The sequence below is a fragment of the Tursiops truncatus genome, chromosome 1 (assembly GCF_011762595.2).
Source record: "Tursiops truncatus isolate mTurTru1 chromosome 1, mTurTru1.mat.Y, whole genome shotgun sequence".
In the NCBI taxonomy this organism is placed as follows: Eukaryota; Metazoa; Chordata; class Mammalia; order Artiodactyla; family Delphinidae; genus Tursiops; species Tursiops truncatus.
Window position 1 is genome coordinate 59,160,002 of NC_047034.1, and position 24,045 is coordinate 59,184,046.

At 41.3% G+C, this 24,045-nt stretch overlaps 1 protein-coding gene across 2 annotated transcripts; it reads left to right on the top strand.

Moving 5' to 3' along the window:
• The first annotated feature begins 12,533 nt into the window (after positions 1–12,533).
• Positions 12,534–23,807, top strand: SELE (selectin E). Of its 2 annotated transcripts, none has more exons than XM_019918687.3 (13): positions 12,534–12,664; positions 13,005–13,088; positions 13,664–14,050; positions 14,831–14,938; positions 15,580–15,765; positions 16,566–16,751; positions 16,861–17,049; positions 18,232–18,420; positions 18,621–18,797; positions 19,506–19,616; positions 20,373–20,394; positions 20,500–20,572; positions 21,851–23,807. In XM_019918687.3, the coding sequence occupies exons 2-12, from the start codon at positions 13,052–13,054 to the stop codon at positions 20,555–20,557; spliced, it is 1,650 nt and encodes a 549-aa protein (XP_019774246.2). In that variant the 5' UTR covers positions 12,534–12,664; positions 13,005–13,051; the 3' UTR covers positions 20,558–20,572; positions 21,851–23,807. The 2 variants fall into 2 exon arrangements, with proteins under 2 accessions (XP_019774246.2, XP_073660744.1); XM_073804643.1 differs by having other exon boundaries at positions 20,503–20,572.
• The last annotated feature ends 238 nt before the right edge of the window (positions 23,808–24,045 follow it).

The following is a 24,045-nucleotide window of genomic DNA, read 5'->3' on the forward strand; positions in this document are numbered from 1 at the left end:
GTAGATAGAATTGAATCCAGCAAGGAACCAGAACCTGTGCCATCAGCGTCAGGCGTGAGTGAAATTGTAGCTTGCCCGCCATCTCCTGTTGCTGACGATCCTTCACCTCTACCATCTCCCACCTCTTCTCCCGCCTCCAGTCAGTAACTCTTCTTGCCTGGTCACTTGATGCCAGCCCTTGTATGCTAGCTGTTGTACTAAACTACTGCACTTTTCAAGGTACTGTACTGTAAGATTAAAAATGCTTTCTTTATTTTTTGTGTTTGTTTCTTATGTAATATTTGTGTGAAAAGTATTACAAACCTATTATAGTACAATACTATAGAGCCGATTGTGTTAGTTGGGTACCTAGGCTAACTTTGTTGGACTTATAACTGGACTTATGAATGCGCTCTTGGAACGGAACTCATTCGTATGTAGGGGACTTAATGTACTCATCTCCTTACTTCATTTGGATTTCCTATAGCAAAGAAGCCCATACATGTGTGTGGAATCAATTGTCTGTAGTCTTTTCACATCGCAGCTTTGGGAAAACTCTTTGATTTGTGTTTGTCTTGGCCTTCCTGGTGTGCAGTTACTGCTGTAGAAAGTATTAATAGCTTCATTTCATATAAATATAACTTCCGAACGCTTATGTAGAGGACTAAAAATGTATCTGGTATTTAAGTAATCTGAACCAGTTCTGTAAGTGACTGTGTTTTGCATTACTGTGAAGATATGAAAATGTAATTAACTACAATGTAAAGAGTTTTCTACATAACTTCTTAATTTCTACATTCCTTCCCTTACTCTTCTTCAAGGGTTTCCTTTCAGTAAGCAACTTTCCATGCCCTTAATGTATTCCTTTTTGGTAGGAATCCAGAAGTATTGATTGAATGAAAAAGCATTTGACATTTCTGGGCTGAGAGTCACAAACTGAGATGCCTCTTGTATCATATATGATGGAGGTCTTGTGTATCTATAACAACAGAGAGTTTCCTTATTTGCTCTTCATTTGCTGCTGTTTAAGTTGACGGCTTCCCTTCCCAAGAAAAATTCACTTACACCTGCTGCCTTTGGAGTCCTGGTATTCACTGTACCATATAACAGAAGTAACGTGTTGCTGTCAGAATACAAGCATTGCTTTTGGCAAATTAAAGTGCATGTCATTTCCTAATACACTAAAAGGGGGAAATAAGCTAAAGTACGCAAGTCTGAGTCTAAAACTTTAGTACTTTTCCATGCAGATTTGTACACATGTGAGAGGTTGTCCAGTGGTCTAGTGATTATTGTTTAGAGAGTTGGACCACTACTGTGTGTTGCTAATCATTGACGGTAGTTCCAAAAAAGCCTTGTGAAAATGTTATGCCCTATGTAACAGCAGAGTAACATAAAATTAAATTATATTTTATAAACCAAAAACATTATCTGTTAGACAAAGAAAATGCAAAAAATAGCTTTGCTTCAATTTTCTGAATATTTCAAGAGGGGGAAATGGCTCATTTCTGACATTCCAGACAATCGCCTTATTTGTGTTTTATTAGTGGGGATTATGGTCCACTCATATCTGAGAAAGTGTTTCATTTTCCTTGAGTCAGACAAGGCTCTCTTAATTAAGGGAAACATTCCACTCTTTAGAATCATAAAGACGCGCCTATGCAAATTACCTTTATCCAGACTGACTGGAGGCATCTTTTCATGAGATAAAGCTGAGCTTCTTAAAAATGTATTGCTCATCTCTTCCTCTCTTTCTATCTATTAAAAGCAGAGATGAAGCCTTGTCGGCTTCGTGAAACTGCCCTCTGTATTCCTGTAACACTCCCTAGAACGTGACCCCTGGGGTTTTGAACTCCGTTTTCTCTCCAAAATCAACATTGTTGAACAACGAAAGGAATCTCTAAACATCAAAGGCCAAGGAAGACAACACCCAGAGAGCAAGGAAATTGCGTTTTGAAAGTCAGCCCCAACTCTTCTTCCAGTCTCTTTTCTGGACAATGCATGCAAGCTCCCCATCTATCATATCATCACCATGGCTGCTCTGCCCCACATAAACATTAACTTTTCAGTCTGTAACACCGTCAAACAAGATGAAGGAGATGTGGCTTATTACCCTGACTCCTGTGTCTTACACAGATGACTGTCGTGTTTAGACGAGACACAGAGAGGCAATGCCAGGGTGGCTAGCTCAGGTGGGGTTTCCAAATTGGGACTCTTTTTTCTAGATGTCAAAAGACTGGTTTCTTACTTTTGCGCTTGCACTGTCCAGTTTTGATAGGAAGGTTATACCTTCCTAGAATTTGTTGGGAAGGTTCAATGTATTCTAGTAAAAGTTTAAGATATTTTTAAAAGGGTTTGCAGATACTGTAAATCAGAGTGATTCTTTACTGAGAGATCTTCTTTATGCCTTTAAACATAAAAAACATTTTAGCGATGCATCTAATGTTTGAGCCTCATTATTTTCAGTGTGGAAATGTGCCCCTAGAGGGGCGCTCCCTGCTCTACTGCGATCTGACTACCCACAGGGCTCTCAGCGCAACGAGGGGTGTGGGTAAGCCTCATCAACCCTCTCACTTAGCTTCTCAAAGTTGGCACTCAATTTATGATTAGGAGATACTGAGGCTGACAGCTTTTCCCAGATGTTTTTCTGTCTTTACATTGTGAAAAATTAAAGTGGAAAGAAGAGTGCACACACTTTTTTTAGGATGCCAACCTTTCTAAAACCTATGATTAGGACACATTAACAAATGTTTTACATGTTTCAAGTGACTTCATTCATTTTTTTCATTCAACAAGTATCTGTGATTGTTTACTAAAAGCCAGGCGGAGTCGGAGGCTGGGGATATGATGACTAAAAAAATACTCTATGAGAAGGACATCATTGTGATTTCCAAAGTAACCCCCATTTTTCAGTACAAATTTGGACACCAGCAACTAAGGGACAGTAAGTAAAACTGAATTATAGAAAATATCATGTACTGGAAAATGACTTCATACAGTGAATTGGCCATTCCATCTCTTTCTCTTTCTTAAGAACAACTCAGTGAAATAAAATTCCAATTTATTGTTGGACAACAGTGTTGCACACATACATCACATGGGCCAAAAAATAAACAGCAACCTCACAGACCAAAAGAAGGAAAAAAAAAAGAAGCTTTACCTTTGGCCTTTTAAATCATCTTATACAAACCAAGTACTTATTGTACAGCTAAATATAAATACAAAAGATGTTACTAGAACGCTTGGAATAAGTTGTTTTTGCTCTTTTTACGAGTGTATTTTTTTTCTCATTTGAGATTAGAACGAACATGGGCACACCATAAGTAAAGTCAGAAGTAGGGCAGAAAACACTCTGAAGGTTGGTTTGGTCATCTGAGATCATTAGAAATGGCTGACCCCTAACAATATGTACAAAAATATAAAATGTAAATAAAATTTACAAACACATTTTCCTTTTTGAAGCGCTTTCAAGAAAATAAGCAGGCACAAAAACAGACACAGAGGTCAATGGAACAGTACTGAAAGTCCATAAATAAACCCATGCTAATATGGTCAATTAATCTTTGACAAGGGTGGCAAGAATATACAATGGGGAAAAGACAGCCTCTTTAATAAATGGTGTCTGGAAAACTGGACAGCTACATGCAAAAGAATCAAACTAGACCATTTTCCTAATACGTATACAAAAAACCTCAAAATGGATTAAAGACTTAAATGTAAGACTTGAAACCATAAGACCGCTAGAAGAAAACATAGTATGCTCTTTGACATTGATCTTAGCAATATTGTTTTTTGGATCTGTCTCAGGCAAGGGCAACAAAAACAAAAATAAACAAATGGAACTACATTAAACTAAAAAACTTTTGCACAGTGAAAGGAACCTTCAACAAAATGAGAAGGCAGCCTACTGAATGGAAGAAAATATTTGCAAATGATATATTCGATAAGGGGTTAATATCCAAATTATATAAAGAAATCACACAACTAAATATTTAAAAATCCAATTAAAAATGGGCAGAGAACTTGAATAGACATGTTTCCAAAGAAGACATACAGATGGACAACAGACACATGAAAAGATGTTCAACATCATTAATCATCAGGGAAATGTAAATCAAAACCACCAATGAGACATAACCTCACACCTGTCAGAATGGCTATTGTCAAAAAGACAACAAACAAATGACAAATGTTGGCGAGGATGTGGAGAAAAGGAAACACTCATACACTGTTGTTAGGAATATAAATTGGTGCAAACACTATAGAAAACAGTATGGAGGTTTCTCAAAAAATTAAAAATATCATTAGAAATATCATATGATCCAGCAATTCCACTTCTGGGTATTTACCCAAAGAAAACAAAAACAATAATTTAAAAAGATATATGCACCCCTATGTTCACTGCAGCATTATTTATAGCAGCCAAGATATAAAAGGAACCTAAATGTCCATGGGTAGATGAATGGATAAAGCCTAGTATACACACACACACACACACACACAGGAATATTACTCATCCGTGAAAAAGAATGAAATCTTGCCATTTGTGACAGCATGGATGGGCTTAGAGGGTATTATGCTAAGTGAAATAAGTCAGAGAAAGACAAATACTGTATGACTTCGTTTATACCTGGAAGCTAAAAAACAAAACAAATGAACAAAGAAAACATAACTTAAGAGTAGTCAGAAACAGACTTATAGATACATAGAGCAAACTGGTGGTTGCCAGAGGAGAAGGAAGCAGGGGTTTGAGTGAAATAGGTGAAGGGGATTAAGAGATACAAACTTCAAGTTATAAAATGAGTAAGTTACAGAGGTGTAATATGTACCATAAGGAAGAGAGTTAATACTGTAATGATTTTGTATAGTGACAGATAGTTACTGGAGTTGTGGTGATCATTTCATAATGTATTTAATTGTTGGATCACCATGTCGTACACCTGAAACTAACACAATATTTTATAGTCAACTATATTTCAATTTAAATAAAAAGAAGAAAAAAAAGCAGGGCCTTAGAAATGTTGTTTCTTTATTCCGTCCCTGTTTCAAATTCATGTTACGGTTTTGGTCAGGTAATGGACAAGAAGTGTCATCAGTGGGTGTGTTGCCCAAGGTGGGCTGACTGGCGGGACTCTGTCCAAAGGTGCCCATGTTTAGATTCTGACACAGAATGATGAATAGGTCACAGTGGCTTTTTCTGTATTGTATTGTATTGTATTTGTTCATTTTCTTTTATTTATTTATTTTATTTTTATTTATTTATTTTTGGCTGTGTTGGGTCTTTGTTGCTGCATGTGGGCTTTCTCTAGTTGCAGCCAGTAGGGGGGCTACTTTTTGTTGCGGTGCACAGGCTTCTCACTGCGGTGGCTTCTCTTGTTTCAGAGCACAGGCTCTAGGCATGTGGGCTTCAGTAGTTGTGGCTCGCGGGCTCTAGAGCACAGGTTCAGTAGTTGTGGCACGCAGGCTTAGTTGCTCCGCTACATGTGGGATCTTTCCGGACCAGGGCTCGAACCCGTGTCCCCTGCATTGGCAGGCAGATTCTTAATCACTGTGCCACCAGGGAAGCCCTATTTTTTTATCTTTAGTTTAACTTTTCCTTTTTTGCTGTGTAGTCCTCCTCATCAGTCTTCTGCTCTTGGTATCAGCATTGTCATCCTCATCATCTTCAACTGCCCATTTGCATGTAGCTGCCTCAGCCGCTTCATCTTCCTCTCCATTCTCTTCTTCACCATGTCTTTCATCTTCCTCCTCTTCCTCTTCCTCATCACTTCCTTCCTCTTCTTCACCTACATCTTGCTTCCTATTTTTCTCATTAGCATTCCTGCTAGCAAGTGTGGCTCCTCTACTCTCCCCCTCTCCACAATTTCCTTTTTCTCCTTCAAATCCTTGGTGGTGATCTTGTACCTGGTGACTATGGCTATGCCTGACATCATGGGGTATGCCAGTGATTCCATGCAGTGGATTAAAATTGTCAGTTTTTCAATTACTTATAGCAGAGGCAGTGTGGTAGCCAAGAACATAGACTTTGAAGTCTATGTTAGGTCCTAGTTCTACTTCTACAGGCTATGAGATCTCAGGCAAGTTATTTAAACTCTCTAAACCTCAGGGTCCTCATCTGGAAAATGGGGATAGTAACACCTAGTTCCTAATGCTGTTATGATGATCAAATGACATGGTATATTTAAAGTTCTTAGTATTGCCTCTGGTGTGAAATGGCCAATTAATGATAGTTGCTAGATTAATAATAATAATTTTATTCAAGTAGTAGGATTGACAAAATGAAGTGTCTGTGTATGGGATATCAGTTCACAGAGTGAAGGAGCAAGTGTGATATAAAAACTAACAGGGTTGGGGCTTCCCTGGTGGAGCAATGGTTGAGAATCTGCCTGCTATTGCAGGGGACACGGGTTCGAGCCCTGGTCTGGGAGGATCCCGCATGCCGTGGAGTGGCTGGGCCCGTGAGCCACAACTACTAAGCCTGCGCGTCTGGAGCCTGTGCTCCGCAACTAGAGAGGCCGCGATAGTAAGAGGCCAACGCACCGCGATGGCCCCCGCTTGCCACAACTAGAGAAAGCCCTCGCACAGAAACGAGGACCCAACACAGCAAAAATAATTAATTAATTAATAAACTCCTACCCCAACATCTTCTAAAAAAAACAAAAACCCCCCAAAAAACAGAGTGCAGGCCCTGCACACACACACACACACACACACACACACACACGCAAACTAACAGGGTTGGGCTTCCCTGGTGGCGCAGTGGTTGGGAGTCCGCCTGCCGATGCAGGGGACGTGGGTTCGTGCCCCGGTCTGGGAAGATCCCACATGCCGCGGAGCGGCTGGGCCCGTGAGCCATGGCCTCTGAGCCTGCGTGTCCGGAGCCTGTGCTCCGCAACGGGAGAGGTCACGGCAGTGAGAGGCCCGCGTACTGCAAAAAAAAAAAAAAAAAAACTAACAGGGTTGGGTTATTCAGGAAAGATGACTGCCCCAGGGGTTATGGGTGGGACGATGTATATAATGTATACATTTAATCCCCACTTATATTTAATCCCCACTTAAAGGTCTGGAACATCCTTGGATTCAGGGAATTAGTCCCACTTCCAAGCAGAGGAGATATAATAAGCACCAAGTCAGAAAGCACATCACAACAGAATTGGCCTTAGCACACCAGCACTAATTTAGGCTAGCCACGCAGCTAGGTCCTGGATTGCATCTCTGTGACCAAGTGCCTACCCTGGTAGGCAAAATGCTAAATGTGTCCTCCTCAACCCCTACAACTTCCCATCTCCTCTTTGATTATCCAATCAAACACTAATCTAGGTACTGCTGGGAAGGGATTTTGCTGATGGAATTCAGTTATTAATGAATTGACCTTAAAATAGGGAGATTATCCTGGATAATCTGAATGAGCCCAGTGTAATCACACGAGCCCTTAGAAGTAGAATTGGAGGCAGCAGAGTAAGGCAGAGAGATGTGGCAGAAGTCGTAGGCCAACGAACGATGATGCAGAAGGGGAAGTTGGAGAGATTTGAGGGGAGGGACTCAAAACTGCCATTTTGGACAGCGAAGAGAGCCATAAGCCAGGGAATGAAAATGGCCTGAAGAGGATGAAAATGACTCCTGGCTGACAGCCAGCAAGGAAATAGGGACCCCAGTCCGACAACCACAAGTAACTGGATTCTACCAACAATTTGCATGACCTTGGAAGTAGATTTTTCCCAGACTCTCTCAAGAAGAGCCCAACTGGCTGACGTCTTGACTTTGGGAATGTGAAACCCAGAGCAGAGAAACCAGTTGACCCAAACTGTACTTCTGACCTACAGAAACAATGAAATAATAAATCTGGGTTGTTTTCAACCATCAGATTTGTAGTAATTTTTTACAGCAGTGATAGAAAACTAACATGCCTATTTTGTCCCAATACAGCATACAGATCATCCTTTAAAAACCCAGGTCAAATCATGTCATTTCCAACCATAAGCACCTGCATCTCTTTGTGAAGGGCTTTCTCTGGCCTCAGGAATCCACTTGGAAGAGCAGGATAATTAACCATGCCCTCCTAGGATCAGCCCCTAGCTAATGACGGACTGGAATCGGTAGATGCATTCCCCCAGCTCCCTCACCACTCCTTGGGGATACTCTGAGGTGTCTCCCAGAGTTCTCTTGTGGGACTGAGTCTTGGCTCCCACAGTGGTAACCTGCTGATTAACACACCCTTTACTGGATTTGTCCCTTTCCCTGTCTCACTTCCTTACTCCCTTACTAGTGCTTCCTGGGATCACCTCCCAAATAAATGACTTGCACCTATGTCCTTGTCTCTGGGTCTGCTTCAGAAGGAACTCAACCTAAGACACTGAACTTATGAGCTGGCTGGAGGTACAGGAAGCCAAGCAGGTTGCTATAACATTTTTTTTTAATGTAAAAACTAAGGTATATCTACCTTCTGAGGTTTCGATCTGAGCAGGCATGGAATCAACACAAAGGACGTGGGCTTTAGAATAACACAGGCGTGGATTTGAATCCCTGCTTGACCATGTATTAACTGAAAAAACATAGGCAAGTTACTTAACCTTTTGAGGTCTGTGTTTCATCCTCTGGAAAATGGAATTAATAATATCTACCTTTAATTTTGTGAAATTTGTATGAAGTAATGCGTGTAATTAAATTAGTCTCTTCCTGTATTTACATGTTATGTCACAGTATGTTACAGACGGCAGGGACTGTAGTCAAACACCTTTAGTTCTAGATGGGAGATCTGAGACTTAGAGGCCAAGAAGCTTGCTCCAATTCACAGTGTTGGTGTTAAACTGAAGATTTTTTTGATAGTACATTCACGAGTTCAAAAATTAAAACTATATACAAGGGAAACAGCAGATCTTTTTATTCAAAAAGTGAAGAGGCGGGCTTCCCTGGTGGCGCAGCGGTTAAGAGTCCGCCTGCCGATGCAGGGGACATGGGTTCGTGCCCCAGTCTGGGAAGATCCCACATGCCGCGGAGTGGCTGGGCGCGTGAGCCATGGCCGCTGAGCCTGCGCGTCCAGAGCCTGTGCTCCGCAACGAGAGAGGCCACAACAGTGAGAGGCCCTCATACCGAAAAAAAAAAAAAAAAAAAAAAAGTGACGAGGCCAGATTTTTCTCCTGATATAAGACACTGAGAGCAAAGCTAATAATAATCCTTTAGGAAACTTCTGGTTACAAAACAAGCAGCACGATGGCCAAGGAAAACAAGCAAGGAAGCTTTTCTAAAATCCAGGGGTATTTCCCCCTCTCTGTTAACAACTGACGGCAAACAGTCTGGCTACATTCAGGAAGGGCTCTTTCAGTGAACCAGCCCATGTGCAATTATTTCTCCTGCTTTGGGAATTCACCGCTGGAGTTGGCTCATTTTGAAGATATTCCCACTGTTAATTCTTGGATTCCAAAACAGAAAACGGAAGCATCAAGATAAGGTGCTGCCAAGCAGGAAGCAAGGAAACACATTAGAACTGAAGTCTCAGAATCATGCCAGAAGTTTTAAAAGGGAAATTAGTGGAAATTACAGAGGCCTCTTGAATCAGACAAGAAAGGAGACTAACTTAATATATACCGACTTACGGTACTTCTTTAGAGCTATTCTCTTCCTTTGGTTAAAAACCATTTACTTTCCATGTACGAGAAGTCAAAACATCGACTCATCCTAAATATTTCTGAATTTGCCCAACACTGTTACAAATGGTGCCTCTAGTCTTCCAGTAGAGAGGGTGTCAGTAACTGTAGTGACATTTTGGTCAACATGGTACTTAGAGCTGAGCACCAGCCATGGGGTCTTGATATTCTCTCCCAAATTAGGTGACCCTGGGCCAATATATCTCAAAGTGTGGTAGGATTTGGGTATCTGTATCAGAATTACCTGAATATTCATTTAAAGTACGGATTCCTGGTCCCTGGGTGCGGGAGTGCAGACAGAGAGCCCAGGTCTCCTACTTGACCCAGGTGTTCTGAGATAGCTACACATCCAAAGAAGTGAACATGCCTTTCTGGAGAATGACTTTAGAGGGAACCAGACTAATTTTCTATCAAATATGCTTATGTTTCAGTCAAGCAAGAAATGCCATTCTACACCATGATGGCATACTGTTATTAATTTTATTTCACAATTTTGGGTGTGCAAGAAATATCATATTTGTATTCTGCAAATAGTATTGAATCTTTATTGGGATTTCGTCTCCCTACCTTAGACTCTACAGAAGTACTTTAGATGTTAGCAGAGTCGAACTTGGGGGGAAGTTACCAAAGCTTTCAAAAATAAGCACCTAGCGACACTGCCCAGAGATGAGGGAACCAAGAACTACTGTCCATGCTTCATAGTTCCCTTCAGCACTGAGGAACCAAAGCTAAATTCACACTTTAATAGATGGTCTTGCCACATGTGCTTATGGCCGATGCTACTTCCCATTAAACCCAATAATCTCCTGTCCATGGCTTTTATTTGTCCCTATCTATGGAAGGCGAACAGGATGGCCTTGAGTGACACTGTAACATTTGCCTTGGGAACCCTAACCTTCTCTTTCTGTCTTTCCCTCACTCCCTCAGGGATGTCCCATCACCATAAAGGTGAGAATGAGTTGGGCTGGGCACAGAAGCAAAAGCGGTTGATGTCCTTGGTGCCCCTTTACAGGACGTGGAGGAGAGGCCAGGGCACTTCCAGGAAAAGGGATGATAAAGCCAGGAAGGGTGGCACCTCAGAGACAAAATAGCCCTGGTGGTGGAGCCTGGGGTGTGCCTCTGTTTGCAGCATCTTCTTTCCTTTTCTCTTTGCCTCTCCAAGTTGGAGACTGTAACGGGTATCCATATGAGGCCAGGGTTGAAAATGGAGCAGTCCAGGGACAGCCGGCTACATCTTCTGAGCTTGGGAGACTCAATAGGGCCTTGAGGGACCTCTAATCAGCTGCTACTTGGGACATTAGGTTTATTTGAGGAAGAGGAGATAATATTCAACACCCCCAGTTATTCCACGCTCACGCAAATGATATGTTCGCAACTTATTAAAAAATAAAACATATACAGATTACGTATTAACCCAGCTTCACATCCTTCTCTGAAATCTAAATAAACACTTGTGACTGACTGCTCTTCCACATTTACTGAGCCATAGCGATCACGTTACATAAGTAAAGTCGGATTAAAAAAAATAATGTCAGTATCTAGAAAATATAAGAGAGAGGGAGGTGGATGATAACGTCTCTGTTCAGAGCCAGGCAGTTTTACGAGTTAAATTAGCTAACTGGGTTATTTATTTAATTTTTAAAATCAGTTGTACTCATTGGAATTTTTCTTCTCTTTGCCTGTTTGGCTTAGGTCTTTATGTGCATAGAAAGAGCCAGGGCTAACATGTGTAATGAGACAAATTAACCTGTTATTCCCCGCCTCATTCCCCTGCCACTACTACTTCATGCCTGCTTAGAGTACATTCTCAGATGTCCTATTCTAAAAAACTGTAATTATAGAATATTAGCTTCACTTGATCTCTATAGAACATGGAAAGTAAAAGATTCCCATTTACTGTCTCTACGGTTTGAATTAAACAAGATGCAGAGATGGGGAATGGTGATTATATATAACTGCCCCAAAGAAATGCCAGTATAAAGAGCAGGAATCAGTGATATTTTATATATATAAAATATATATATATATTATATATATATACCCTTCAGTTGCATTTAGACACAGAATTCTTTAAACTGTGTTCTTTTTACTATAAAAGTAATAGAGGGTCATTGCAAAAACTGGGAAAACCTGAAAATAAACATGAAAGTTATAAAAATAACCCCTGAATCCTGCCATCTAGAAATCCATTGTTAACATTTTGATACATTTTTTATGTTTTTGCAATTCACATTAAAAAATTTTAAACCAAATTTGGGTAAATTAAACACGAGTATATATAGTTTTCATTTTTATTTTCTCACTGAACAAATCACGAATGTTTTCCCGACAGGAATATCTAAGTCTGTTTCCCATTTTTCTTATATTTAAGAAACAAGGCATTATTTCAGACATTTAAGTGGGAGATATTGTTTCTAGTAATTTAGCCATAACTATACACAGAATCTGAGGATTAACATTTACTTCATGATTCATTCCAATTAGGTATTGTACCTTAAAATGGATTGAGTTGGTAGGTGAGAAAGAGAAAAAAAGTGAGTGATGACATAATTGACTGGTATGGGGTAGGAAAATTGAGGGTAATAGTCCATAGATGACACAACTATTCTTAGTTTGCTTAGGGTGATGAAATTCTGATTGCTACCACAATTTCAGGAGAGGGACTACTAATAAGCAAAGGTAAAAAAAATTTAAAGACATAGCTTTTATGTTTTGGGGATTAAAACCATGCATTTGTGTCATATCAATAGAATTCATGTAAAATTTAAAGGTATGTAAAAAAGGAGAATTCATTTTGACATCATTGTAATTTTTCGCATTATGGATATTCCTGGGAAACTTTTTGGATGCTGTCTGGGAATTCCTCTTTACTGGCTTTGGACATATCCTCCTATTACTCACAGGAAGCGTCGTTCTATAAAGCAGCTCCAGCAGGAGCAGAGCTCCAGTGTTCTTGGCTGACCTCGCATCAGAACTGCAAGAGTGGCAGAAGCAGCAGCAACTCAGGAGGAATCTGACACCGAAACAACTGCTTCACCGAACAGGTAAGTGCAAGAAGTCTTTTACTTAATTAATCTGGCCATGAAACCCAGATTATTAATATGAACAGATAGTCAAGAAGCCTTAGATAAAAGATCTGTGCAAGCTCTTATTGTATTCAGACAAGTTAAAACCTGGCTTTTCTCTTTGACCTAAATGATGAGAATCTTAACTTTTACATGTATTCATTTGGGTAAACTTCTTTGAAGTGAAGATGGTGGCAAAAGATTTCAATCCTTTATCTGAAAATCTTATGAGGTCGCTCTACGCATCATTGTAGAATGATTTGAGTAACTGGTAGCCTGGGACTTCATTCTATAATTAATTTTGTACTTTCGCCCCCAGAAAAGCATTTCAAGTCTAATCTTGGGATCAAAAGAAGTCTTGAAGTCATGATTGCTTCACAGTTTCTCTCTGCTCTCACTTTCGGTAAGTCAATGCCCGTAGTTAGAAAAGGGTTTCTTATCCTTGGCACTACTGACATTTTGGGCCAGATAAGTCTTCCTTGTGGGGGCTGTCCTGTGCATTGTAGGTTGTTTAGCACCATTCCTGGCCTCTCCTCACAATGTGTTGTGCCCTGGGCTAGGAGCAATTTACCTCATTGTGTCTCAGCTTCCTAACGTATAAAGAGTTGATCATAAATAACCTATTTCCCAGAGGCATTTTGAGGATTCAGTATTGTGGGTCACGTAAAGTGCCTCCGACAGTGCATATTTAGTGCCCCCCAAAGCTTAGTTATTCTGATTATTATTCTACTATTAGGCAGGTATATTGGGTAGGTTATGGTGGGTGAAGCACCAAGTGGAAGGGCAACCACAAAAGAGATACACAGTAAATGGTAGTTTCTCCATTCGTACCCATTCTTACTTTGGAAAAGGTGAAAAAAGGTTGAGTCAACCCAAAGGCCACTAGATGCCCCAAAAAAGACAACAAAAGGTCCAGTTAACAGAGTCAAACCATAGCAGGACTAAACTTTCCCATTCCTTTCACATTTTCCCCCTTAGTGCTTCTCCTGTTTAAGGAAAGTGGAGCCTGGTCTTACAACGCCTCCACGGAACCCATGACGTTTGATGAGGCCAGTGCTTATTGCCAGCAAAGGTACACACATCTGGTTGCAATTCAAAACCAGGAAGAGATTAAACACCTGAACTCCACATTCAGCTATTCACCAAGTTATTACTGGATCGGAATCAGAAAGGTCAACGATACCTGGACCTGGATAGGGACCCAGAAGCCTTTGACTGAAGAGGCCACAAACTGGGCTCCAGGTGAACCAAACAATAAGCAAAGCAACGAGGATTGTGTAGAGATCTACATCAAGAGAGAAAAGGACTCGGGCAAGTGGAACGATGAGAGATGCAGCAAAAAGAAGCTAGCCTTGTGCTACACAGGTAGGGAGTTTGTGGCAGCAGTGGGAGGGAGATTCAGTGTGTGAGCATCTTGACAGATTGTGGACTGTATGCAAAAACTGGTCTCTATTGTGGGAATTTTATGTTCTAAAAGATACGGTTTTAAAACATTCTGTTTGATGTTTTAAAACAGAATGTGTTTTTGCTTCTTTGTGTGAATGTAGACAAGAATGTATGTATTTATGTATACATATATGCATATATATAGGTCTATACTTATATACAGTGTGTGTACAAACACATGATACATTTTTAGCTACCTGTTGTTTATGTGCCGTAGGGGAACTCTCTTTAGAGTTTGTGATAAAGGGAATTTTCTATTTGGGGAGCCAGTTACAGCTATACCCCTGACATTAACATCAAGGTTTAAAATGGTTGAGCCTAGGGCTTCCCTGGTGGCACAGTTGTTGGGAGTCCACCTGCCGGTGCAAGGGACACGGGTTTGTGCCCTAGTCCGGGAGGATCCCACATGCCACGGAGCGGCTGGGCCCGTGAGCCGTGGCTGCTGAGCCTGCGCGTCCGGAGCCTGTGCTCTGCAACGGGAGAGGCCACAGCAGTGAGAGGCCCGTGTAGCGCAAAAGAAAAAAAAAAAATGGTTGAGCCTAAAACTCAGCTTTGGCATTTCATCAAGCACTTCTGTTAAAATCTCTGGCACTCTGTATCATTGGTGACATCCCCGTTACACACTATTGACCCTGAATTCCTAAAGAAACTCATTTGAAGCACAATAACAATCGTCATCACAGACTGTCTTTTCCACAGCTGCCTGTACCCCGACATCCTGCAGCGGCCACGGTGACTGTAGAGAGACCGTCAACAGCCACACTTGTCAGTGCCACCCCGGCTTCACGGGACTCAAGTGTGAGCAAGGTAAGGCTTGGTCTCACCTTTTTCTTCGCTAGAGATGGTAGGAGGATTTTGTGTCCGCTGGCTTCGGAGTCAGGTCTGCATGCCTTCCCTTCCCTGGGGCATATGGTTTCAGAAGGTGGTTAAGAGCTGAGGCTATGAAGTCAGATCCTCCTGGCTTTGAATCCCAGATTCACCACTTATTAATTACAGCACCTTGACAACATAGTTAAACTCTCTGAGTCCCAGTTTTCTCATTGTAAAATGAGGACAATATAGTACCAACTTCACAGGCTTATGGTTTGGATGATGTGAACAAATGCAGACACAACATTTTCATAGTGCCTGCTATTCAATAAACAGTAGTGGGCTTCCCTGGTGGCGCAGTAGTTGAGAGTCCGCCTGCCGATGCAGGGGACGCGGGTTCGTGCCCCGGTCCGGGAAGATCCCACATGCCGCGGAGCGGCTGGGCCCGTGAGCCATGGCCGCTGAGCCTGCGCGTCCGGAGCCTGTGCTCCGCAACGGGAGAGGTCACAGCAGTGAGAGGCCCGCGTACCGCAAAAAAAAAAAAAAAAAAGGTCAATAAACAGTAGTTATAGTTTCCAGGGTTCTTCCCATCTGATAAGGTGAGAGAGGAGAAGAATTGATTTGGTTTCCCTTTTCAGTTGTGACCTGTCAGGCACAGGAAGCCCCTGAGCATGGAAGCCTGGTTTGCAACGACCCTTTGGGGAAATTCAGCTACAATTCTTCCTGCTATGTCAGCTGTGGGGAGGGCTATCTCCCAAGCAGCCCGGAGGCCACACAGTGCACTTCCTCCGGAGAATGGAGTGTTCCTCTTCCAGCCTGCAATAGTAAGTCTCTCTCAGAAGGCACAGAACATTCTCTAACTCATCCCTCATTGCCTTACTTTTTATCCAGTTTATACCATTTTCAGCACGTCAGGGAAAGTTCTTTTAAACTTGTCCTAATTAAACAAGTTCTAATTAAACTTGTTCTCTTGGCCAATATATATGGCCAGTACGGTACCAGCTGGCTTTGAGAGAGGTTTTGATCCTATGTTTGACATAAGTGTTTCTGAGGCTCCGGTGATTTGTAAGAAAACACATAAAACAGTGGAACCATACTCTTAACATCTTAATGACTTTCCCCTTTCTCTGTTTAACCTCACCCATGCAACTGGACCAATTTAAGAGGATGGTAATCACGCAGCCTCAGTATACCCTTTTCTCTCTGTCTTATCTTTTTAGGCCAAAGACAAAAAAATTCTTTCCTCCAGGTCATGCTGGGTTAAAATAAATGAATGTTCTGTGTACGTCGGGATTGTTTTTTTTTATCACTAGTCATAAATCCTGATCTAGAATATGTTATTTTTCTTTGTTTTTGCCTTATGTAAAATAGATCAGAGACCTGATGAGAGATCTGATAAAATAGATCAGAAACCATTTAGCATAGTCAGAGTCAATCAGAGAAGATGAAAATATCAAGAAAAAAGCATAAAAACTTTATTGGGTGTGCGCATGTCCCCAAGGATGAACGCAGGGCTTTGGGAATCTACCCTCTGATCTATCTTACTGTATTATAAATTCCAGTTCAATAAGAAGTGAATATGTCACTCTCCTGTAAAGTTCATGGTGTTCTTTCAAATCCCCAGTGGCTAAGTGTGATGCTTTGAGAAGTCCTGTCAATGGAGTTGTGAAATGCTTCCAAAGCCACGGGAGCTTCCTGTGGAACACCACCTGTGAATTTGAGTGTAATGAAGGATATAAACTCACTGGACCCCAGCACCTGCAGTGTATCTCCTCTGGGATATGGGACAACAAGAAACCAACATGTAAAGGTACGGTAGTTCTACATCAGGATTTATATTGTAAACATTCTTTTTTCTCAACCTATACTCCAAATGGGAAAGCCAGACCTGCTAATGTAAATTGGGACATGTGTTACAGCTGTGACGTGTGATGCCATCAGCCATCCTCAGAACGGCGCTGTGAGCTGTAGCCACTCCCCTGCTGGAGAGTTCACCTATAAGTCATCCTGCCACTTCACCTGTGCAGAAGGCTTCGTGTTGCAGGGGCCAGCCCAGGTTGAATGCACTACCCAGGGGCAATGGACACAGCAGGTCCCAGTTTGTGAAGGTAAGCCTGAGAGTCTCCTTTACACTCTCCCTTTCTCAAAGAGCAGCAGTCTTCAAATGTGAAGCACTGAAAATGAAACCTGATGCCTACTTTAACTATAGTAATCAGACCTGATGGGCAACATTCATGTTATATTTTTGAGATGCATATAAAAGAACTGTCCAGGGAAAGGATTGTATGTAGTAAGAGTGGATGCTTTGCTGGTTTCTTAACTGTACTGGACTAATATAACTTTATAGACATCGGCATGGAGTAAGCAGAAATCTTAATCTGAAGGGAAATCACATTAGAAAATTTACAAAGTAGGATTATGAGAACATGACTTGATTCCAAAGTACTTGTCATACCTTTCTTCTGAAATTGCTCATAACTAGCAGTGATGAAAATGTTTCAAGTGTGGTGTCAGATATAGAGACACCTTAATATATACGTAAGCGCTAAAATTTAGTTTAATTTAATTTAATACAGCAAGATCAAGAACATTGAAAGCAAGCAGTTTTCACTATCAGGAACTGGCCTTTTTGTAGCCAGATACAGCACAGAATGATTTACAGTGGAAAAAGACACAAGACAAAAACCAAACTGCAAAGCAGACAAATTTTATGTGGCTGCCTTCTTATCCTCCTTTCTTTTTGGCCTCATCTGTCAGCATCCAGGACCCATAAGTTGCTCCCTGACTACATAAAATCTTTCTCCTAACCCTGACTTCTTTCACATATCAGAACAGAGCTCAGGAACCACTGGTCCTGTTAAAGGCTGTCCTTTAATTAGTACCCCTGTCAATGAAGGGACTGGAATTCAAAGAAAACACAGCCATCTTCCCACTTGTCCAGGGACTAATGAAGAGTCTTGAATTCTCTGAGTATTCCTTTGTCCAAAGTGATCTGGGTTCAGTCGTCAAATGCCAAGTACTATCCAGTTCCACTACATTATTCTCTGACCATAATTTTGGTAGCTCTGCTTTCCCGTGAAAGCTTTGTCCAGCCCAGAGAGAGGCTACGTGAGTTGTCTTCTGAAAGACAACTAGTCTAGTGTTTCTAGTACTTCTGAAAGTTTCCAAAGTGGGTCCATGGGTGAGTTTTCCTGTGAGCACTATTGAAGAGCTAGGGACTTGGTTACCTTGGGAAATCTGTTGCTGCCCGATAAAAACAAACCTCTCACGTACTCACTCATGTCTTCCAGCTGTGAAATGTGATGCTATCCCTCAGCCCAGAAGTGGTTCAGTGAACTGTACCCATTCCCCCACTGGAGAGTTTACCTACAAGTCCTCCTGTGCCATCAGCTGTGAGGAAGGCTTTGAATTACGTGGATCGGCTCAACTTGAGTGCACATCTCAGGGACAGTGGACACAGGAGGTCCCCTCCTGCCAAGGTAGGACTTTAAAGGAGTATAGGTCAAGTACCTTAAAACATTTCTGAACCTAGATTGCCCCAAGGGACTTGATCCTAATTTCCTACATGCTGAAAACTAAGTAGTGCTTATAAGTTACACTTATTGGTGACTTTTCTGCCCGTTTTAAAAACGTTCTGGTAGATTTTTCTTAACCTCTACCCATGTCCTATCGTTTGCAGCGGTACAGTGTTCAAGTTTGGAGGTTCCCGGAAAGATCGACATAAACTGCAGTGGGGAGCCTGTGTTTGGCACCAAGTGTACATTTGCATGTCCTGAAGGATGGACGCTCAATGGCTCTGCGGCTCTGACATGTGGTGCCACAGGACACTGGTCTGGGATGCTGCCTACTTGTGAAGGTGAAGCATTGATTGATGGTGGTTGTCTGGGGGACAAGAGAGAAGAAAGGGAGCTAAGAAAGGAAGCTATCTGGCTGCAGTAATGAACTACCCAGTGTATCCAAGCCAGAAAGGTCAGAAAGGTTACCCAGGTTAACATTAGTGGATGGACATTTCATTTTATGGGGATAAAGAGAAAACAGAAGAAGTGACATGTCAGTGGAATTTTGATAAAAGGAGAGCTAGTGGGAAAAGTTGGGGGGTGGGAAGGGAAATGAGAGAGAGAGTGAGAAAAAGAGGGAGGGAGGGAGGGACGGAGGGAGAGAGGGAGGGAGGGAGGGAGAGAGGGAGGGAGGGAGGGAGAGAGGGAGGGAGGGAGGGAGGGAGAGAGAGAGAGAGAGAGAGAGAGCGAGAGAGAGAGAGAGAGAGAGAGAGAGAGAGAGAGAGAGAGAGAGAGAGAGAGAGAGAGAGAGAGAGGTTAACCAAGGTGTGCTGTGAAAGCTTGGTAGGTTAGAGCTCTGCCTAGCCAGGCTGGGAGATAAGCTCACAAAAGGTGGTTTGGGGCTGACCTCTAAGGCCTTTAGTACCATGTCTCTGCCTCATGTATTGAACTAGATGACTCTTCTGCTTTGTACACTGTAATCAGTGCACAAAGGGCAAATGGACAGAACAGAAAGACTTTGAATTTAATTCCTTCTCATGACAGTTTACCCCCCTCTGTTTCCTTAGCTCCTTCTAAGTCCCAAACTCCCTTGGCGGTTGGACTTTCTGCTGCTGGGGTCTCCCTCATGACATTAGCATCATTTCTCCTCTGGCTTCTGAAACGCCTTCAGAAGAAAGGTAAGGGCATTTATGAATGTACTCCAAAAAGGTTTTTGAAAAAAATTATTTTCTCATTGATGAGTCACGTTATCTCTCACAGATTTAAAAAGTAATTAGAATCTAGTCACTAGTCATTAAACACTAATAAACTGCAGGGTAATTAAGCAGAAGTCTTAGGGAAAGAGTTTCAGGAAATACAAATGTTAGTGTGCTAACATGGTACAACTCCAGGGGATGCTATTCACATTGAATGCTGTGGTCCCCCTGGGAGTTGTTGCAATGAGGCTGCCCTAATTAGCGGTCCTGGGAAAATCAATAAAATGTTTCCAAAAATTTTATTTGGAATACAGGCTTAAATATGGGAGTATCTCAGGGGATATGCAAACACATCTAGCCACACTCCTGGTTTGTTTGACCTACAGAGTCTTTAGTATTTTTTGAATTAAGTTCTGACATTTACAGAATAGGAAATTTCACATCGAATCCAGACCTGAGATTTCTCATGGCAAATTGGAAGACAGCAGAACCTGGCAAGCAGAGCATGTTGCTATCCGCTTGCATTAGGAAGCTGCTGTGTCCTTGGCATGAGTGCGCACTTTGCATCCCCTGCCCTGCCCCCTTGTTGCCACCAAGCTGTGTCTGGGCTCTGATAATTACAGGGGCCGTGTAGGTACTGAGTCTGCAACCCCTGATGAAAAGAGTCATATTGTTTCAGGATTTAATGTATCCTTAAAAGTCATTGAGTCTAAATGAATGGTTTTCTTTCTCTTGCAGCAAAAAAATTTGTTCCTGCCAGGTAAGCTGCACTCTTGTATAAAGCATGCCATTGAACATTTTACACATTTTTCTCTCTTCATGCTGGAAACCAGTGCTTTACTCTGTGTTCTCCTGTATTCCACAGCAGCTGCCAAAGCCTTCAATCAGACGGATCCTACCAAACGATTTCCGAGTTAACTTAAGTCCAAAGGAATCAGGTAAGCCTTGAAAATCACATATGGTTTTGAAAGAAGGTATCTTCTCTACATGTTCTGTTGCTCCTGGAACCTTCTGAACCTGCAGTGTCTAGGGAGGAAATCACCACCTTCATGTTATTCTAGGGCAAGTTGTTTCATGTTTTTGTCGGAGGAGAGGAAAGGAACAAGGATCTGGCCTTTATGGAGTCATTTCATTGATGAACATGAATAATAATAATAGCTAACCCTTATATGGCACTTACTATGTTCTAGGAACCGTTCTAAGCTAGGAATTATATGAGATAAGGGCTATTGCATTTATTATTATATAGGTGAAGGAAATGAGGCACAGAGAACTTAATGCCGAAAATCTCAAAATTAGTAAGTGGTATAGCCAGGATTCACACCCAGGCAGTCTGGCTCTAAAAGCTGTGTTCTTAACCACTCTGCTCTGCTTTGTGACAATTTGGAAGGCTCAAGTCCCCTCTGAATAGATGTTTTTTAATTAATAGACATTTTTGTGTGTGCAGTTTCAGGTTCACAGAAAATTCAGTAGAAAGTACAGAGTTCCAGCATAGCCCCTCGTGCCCTCCAATTTCCTCTATTATTTTTTTAAAATTTATTTATTTATTTTATTTTCGGCTGTGTTGGGTCTTCATTGCTGCCCGCGGGCTTTCTCTAGTTGCGGCGAGTGGGGACTCCCCTTGTTGCGGTGCGCGGGCTTCTCATTGCGGTGGCTTCTCTTGTTGCAGAGCACGGGCTCTAGGTGCGCAGGCTTCAGTAGTTGTGGCCGCGGGCTCAGTAGTTGTGGCTCGCGGGCCCTAGAGCGCAGGCTCAGTAGTTGTGGTGCACGGGTTTAGTTGCTCCATGGCATGTGGGATCTTCCCGGACCAGGGATCGAACCCGTGTCCCCTGCGTTGGCAGGTGGATTCTCAACCACTGTGCCACCAGGGAAGCCCTCCTTTATTATTAACATCTTACATTTGTATGGTATTTTGTTACAATCGATGGGCCAGTATTGATATATTATTATTAACTAAATCCCACAGTTTATAGTAGGGTTCACTCCTGGTTTTGTATATTCCATGGGTTTTGACAAATGTATAATGACATGTATCCGCCGTTACAGTATCATACAGAATAGTTTCACTATCCCAGCTATATAGGATGTTGCGGTTTGTATTTGGACTAGCCTTGTGAGAGTGCACACAGTTGTCTGTGCTAGAAGGGGAATTTTGTCGCTGCTGTTAGTATGCAAAATATTAAATGTCCTGCCCGCATGCACTCTTATCATTGCAGGAGCACAGGTATATTAGGGAACTAGAACGATACCTTGAAGACGGCAGAGACAGAGAGGTCTGCTTGGGTCTCGGGCCCTACTCACCTACTACACACGCTGGCTGCCTTTATAGCTGGGACTATGGTACCTACAAGGACTTCAACGGACTAAAATCCAGTGGGCAAGTCCAGCCTGCCACCAAAAAGACTCAGTTTTCTCCTTTCCAGTGCTGGCTACTGGAAGGAAAGAATATTCGCTTCCATGCAAGAGTGAAGAGACTAAGGCTCTGGAATCTCAGAATTCCTTTTCTAACTCACCCTTCACTCACTGTAAAATCTTGTGGTGCAACACACTATTTTGTGGTGCTGTTTCTTTCTTTTGTCCCTCACAGTGTTTCAACTGCTGCTTATGTAGTTGCTGTCATTCGGATGAATAATACGTGTCAAGAGTTTAGAGGAAACAAATTGGTCAAAGATATTCTATTAACAGACCTGGAAAAAAAATGACAAATTTTTAATGCCATGGGGTGACGACATGGGAAAGGTTGTTAATGGTGGAAATTCTATTTAGCACTCTGTGGGAGTGCAAACACTGTCTCAATCACTTTTATCCCTGTGGGATTCAGTGCTTTTTAAAGTGTTTTTTAGAGGCTGTGTGTTCTTTTTACTTGCATTGACTATAGTATAAAGTCCATAAGTCTTAATTCAGTACAAGTGTGGTAGGGACTTTAAAATATGTAAATATTAGGACTATATTAATTCAGTACAAGTGTGGTAGGGACTTTAAAATATGTAAATATTAGTCCTATAATAATTAGGACTATAAATATTAGGACTATAATAAAAGTTACTTATCCCAGATCTTTATTAACAAATTCTAAAGTTTCATCTGTAGTAAATGTATTTCAAAAAGGGCAAATACTGTGCCCTAGCAACGCATAAACCAGTATAAAGTTCTGAATGTTTGACTACAGTTTCTTTAAAAACCATGAGTAGTCTCAGGAGAGCAAAATCCGCATGGCAACACACCTGTACACTGTCAGGTATTTTTTCATAGCTATATGGTTTCTATGATGAAAAACTTCCAGGAGGTTAAATGTTCTGATTTGATAAAAGCATAAATGCAAACAAACAAAGGTACAGTCTTATGAATGTCTTTCTTAAGAAAAAACATATAGATATATAAATGTGTTTTGCATTACTACAAAGATGTTTGTCAGATGTGATGTGTCAACATACAATTCTTGTATATTACATAAGATTTTAAATCCATGCTAGAAACATACCATGTAATGGATCTGTCCAGTGGATTTTTTTTAAAGTCAAGATGTCTAATAAGTATTCCCTAATTGTCTTATTCTGTCCGTTCGGGTGTTCTTAAAGAGAGGAAAGCCTGAATGAGCAAGTATTTGTATTTATTTATAAGAGAGTTTAAAATTCCTAAGGAATCCCTAGTCATTTGTTGGTCACTGGCCATAAGAGATACTGGGCCAGTAATTGGCAAAGCTGCCCCAACCTTGCAGGATAGTATAAGAATCCAAATTCTCCCACCCTTTCATTCACTTAGGATGTGTTGAAAAAGCAAAATTTCAGAGGAGTGCTGGCTGCACACTGGCAAAGACAAAACCAAAAGGAAACAGAGAGATATGATAAGGATCAGAACAGCAGAGGTTTTTAAGGGGCAAAAGAACTCTGGGAAATAAAGGAGAGAGAGAGAAAAAAAAAACAAGTATTATGAGCAGGCTACATATGGAATGAATTACTGTTTTCTTTGAAATTGTTCAAATGTTGTAAATATTTGTATATACTGCATTGGAAATAGCTGTGTGAAATATAAATGTGGTCTGTGTTTGGGTTTTATAAAGTATTTAAAATTATGATTTAAAATGTTTTAAGTATGTATTTATTTAAGCTTATGTCATACCTATTGTATTTGACATGGCATTATGAAGTTTTATAATAAACATGTTTACATTTAGCCCTGTGTACAGGCTCTTTCTTAAAAATTGTTTTACTTAGATAAAAGATACCATAAAGTTCACCCTTTTTAAGTGTACAATCCAACAGCTTTTGGTATATTTACAAGATCCTGTGACCATCACTGCTATCTAACTCTGGAACACTTCTATCTCCCCCAAAAGAGACGCAGGGCCCATTAGAAGTCACTCTCCATCTTCACCAGCCACTGGTAACTACTAATCTACTTTTTGCCTCTA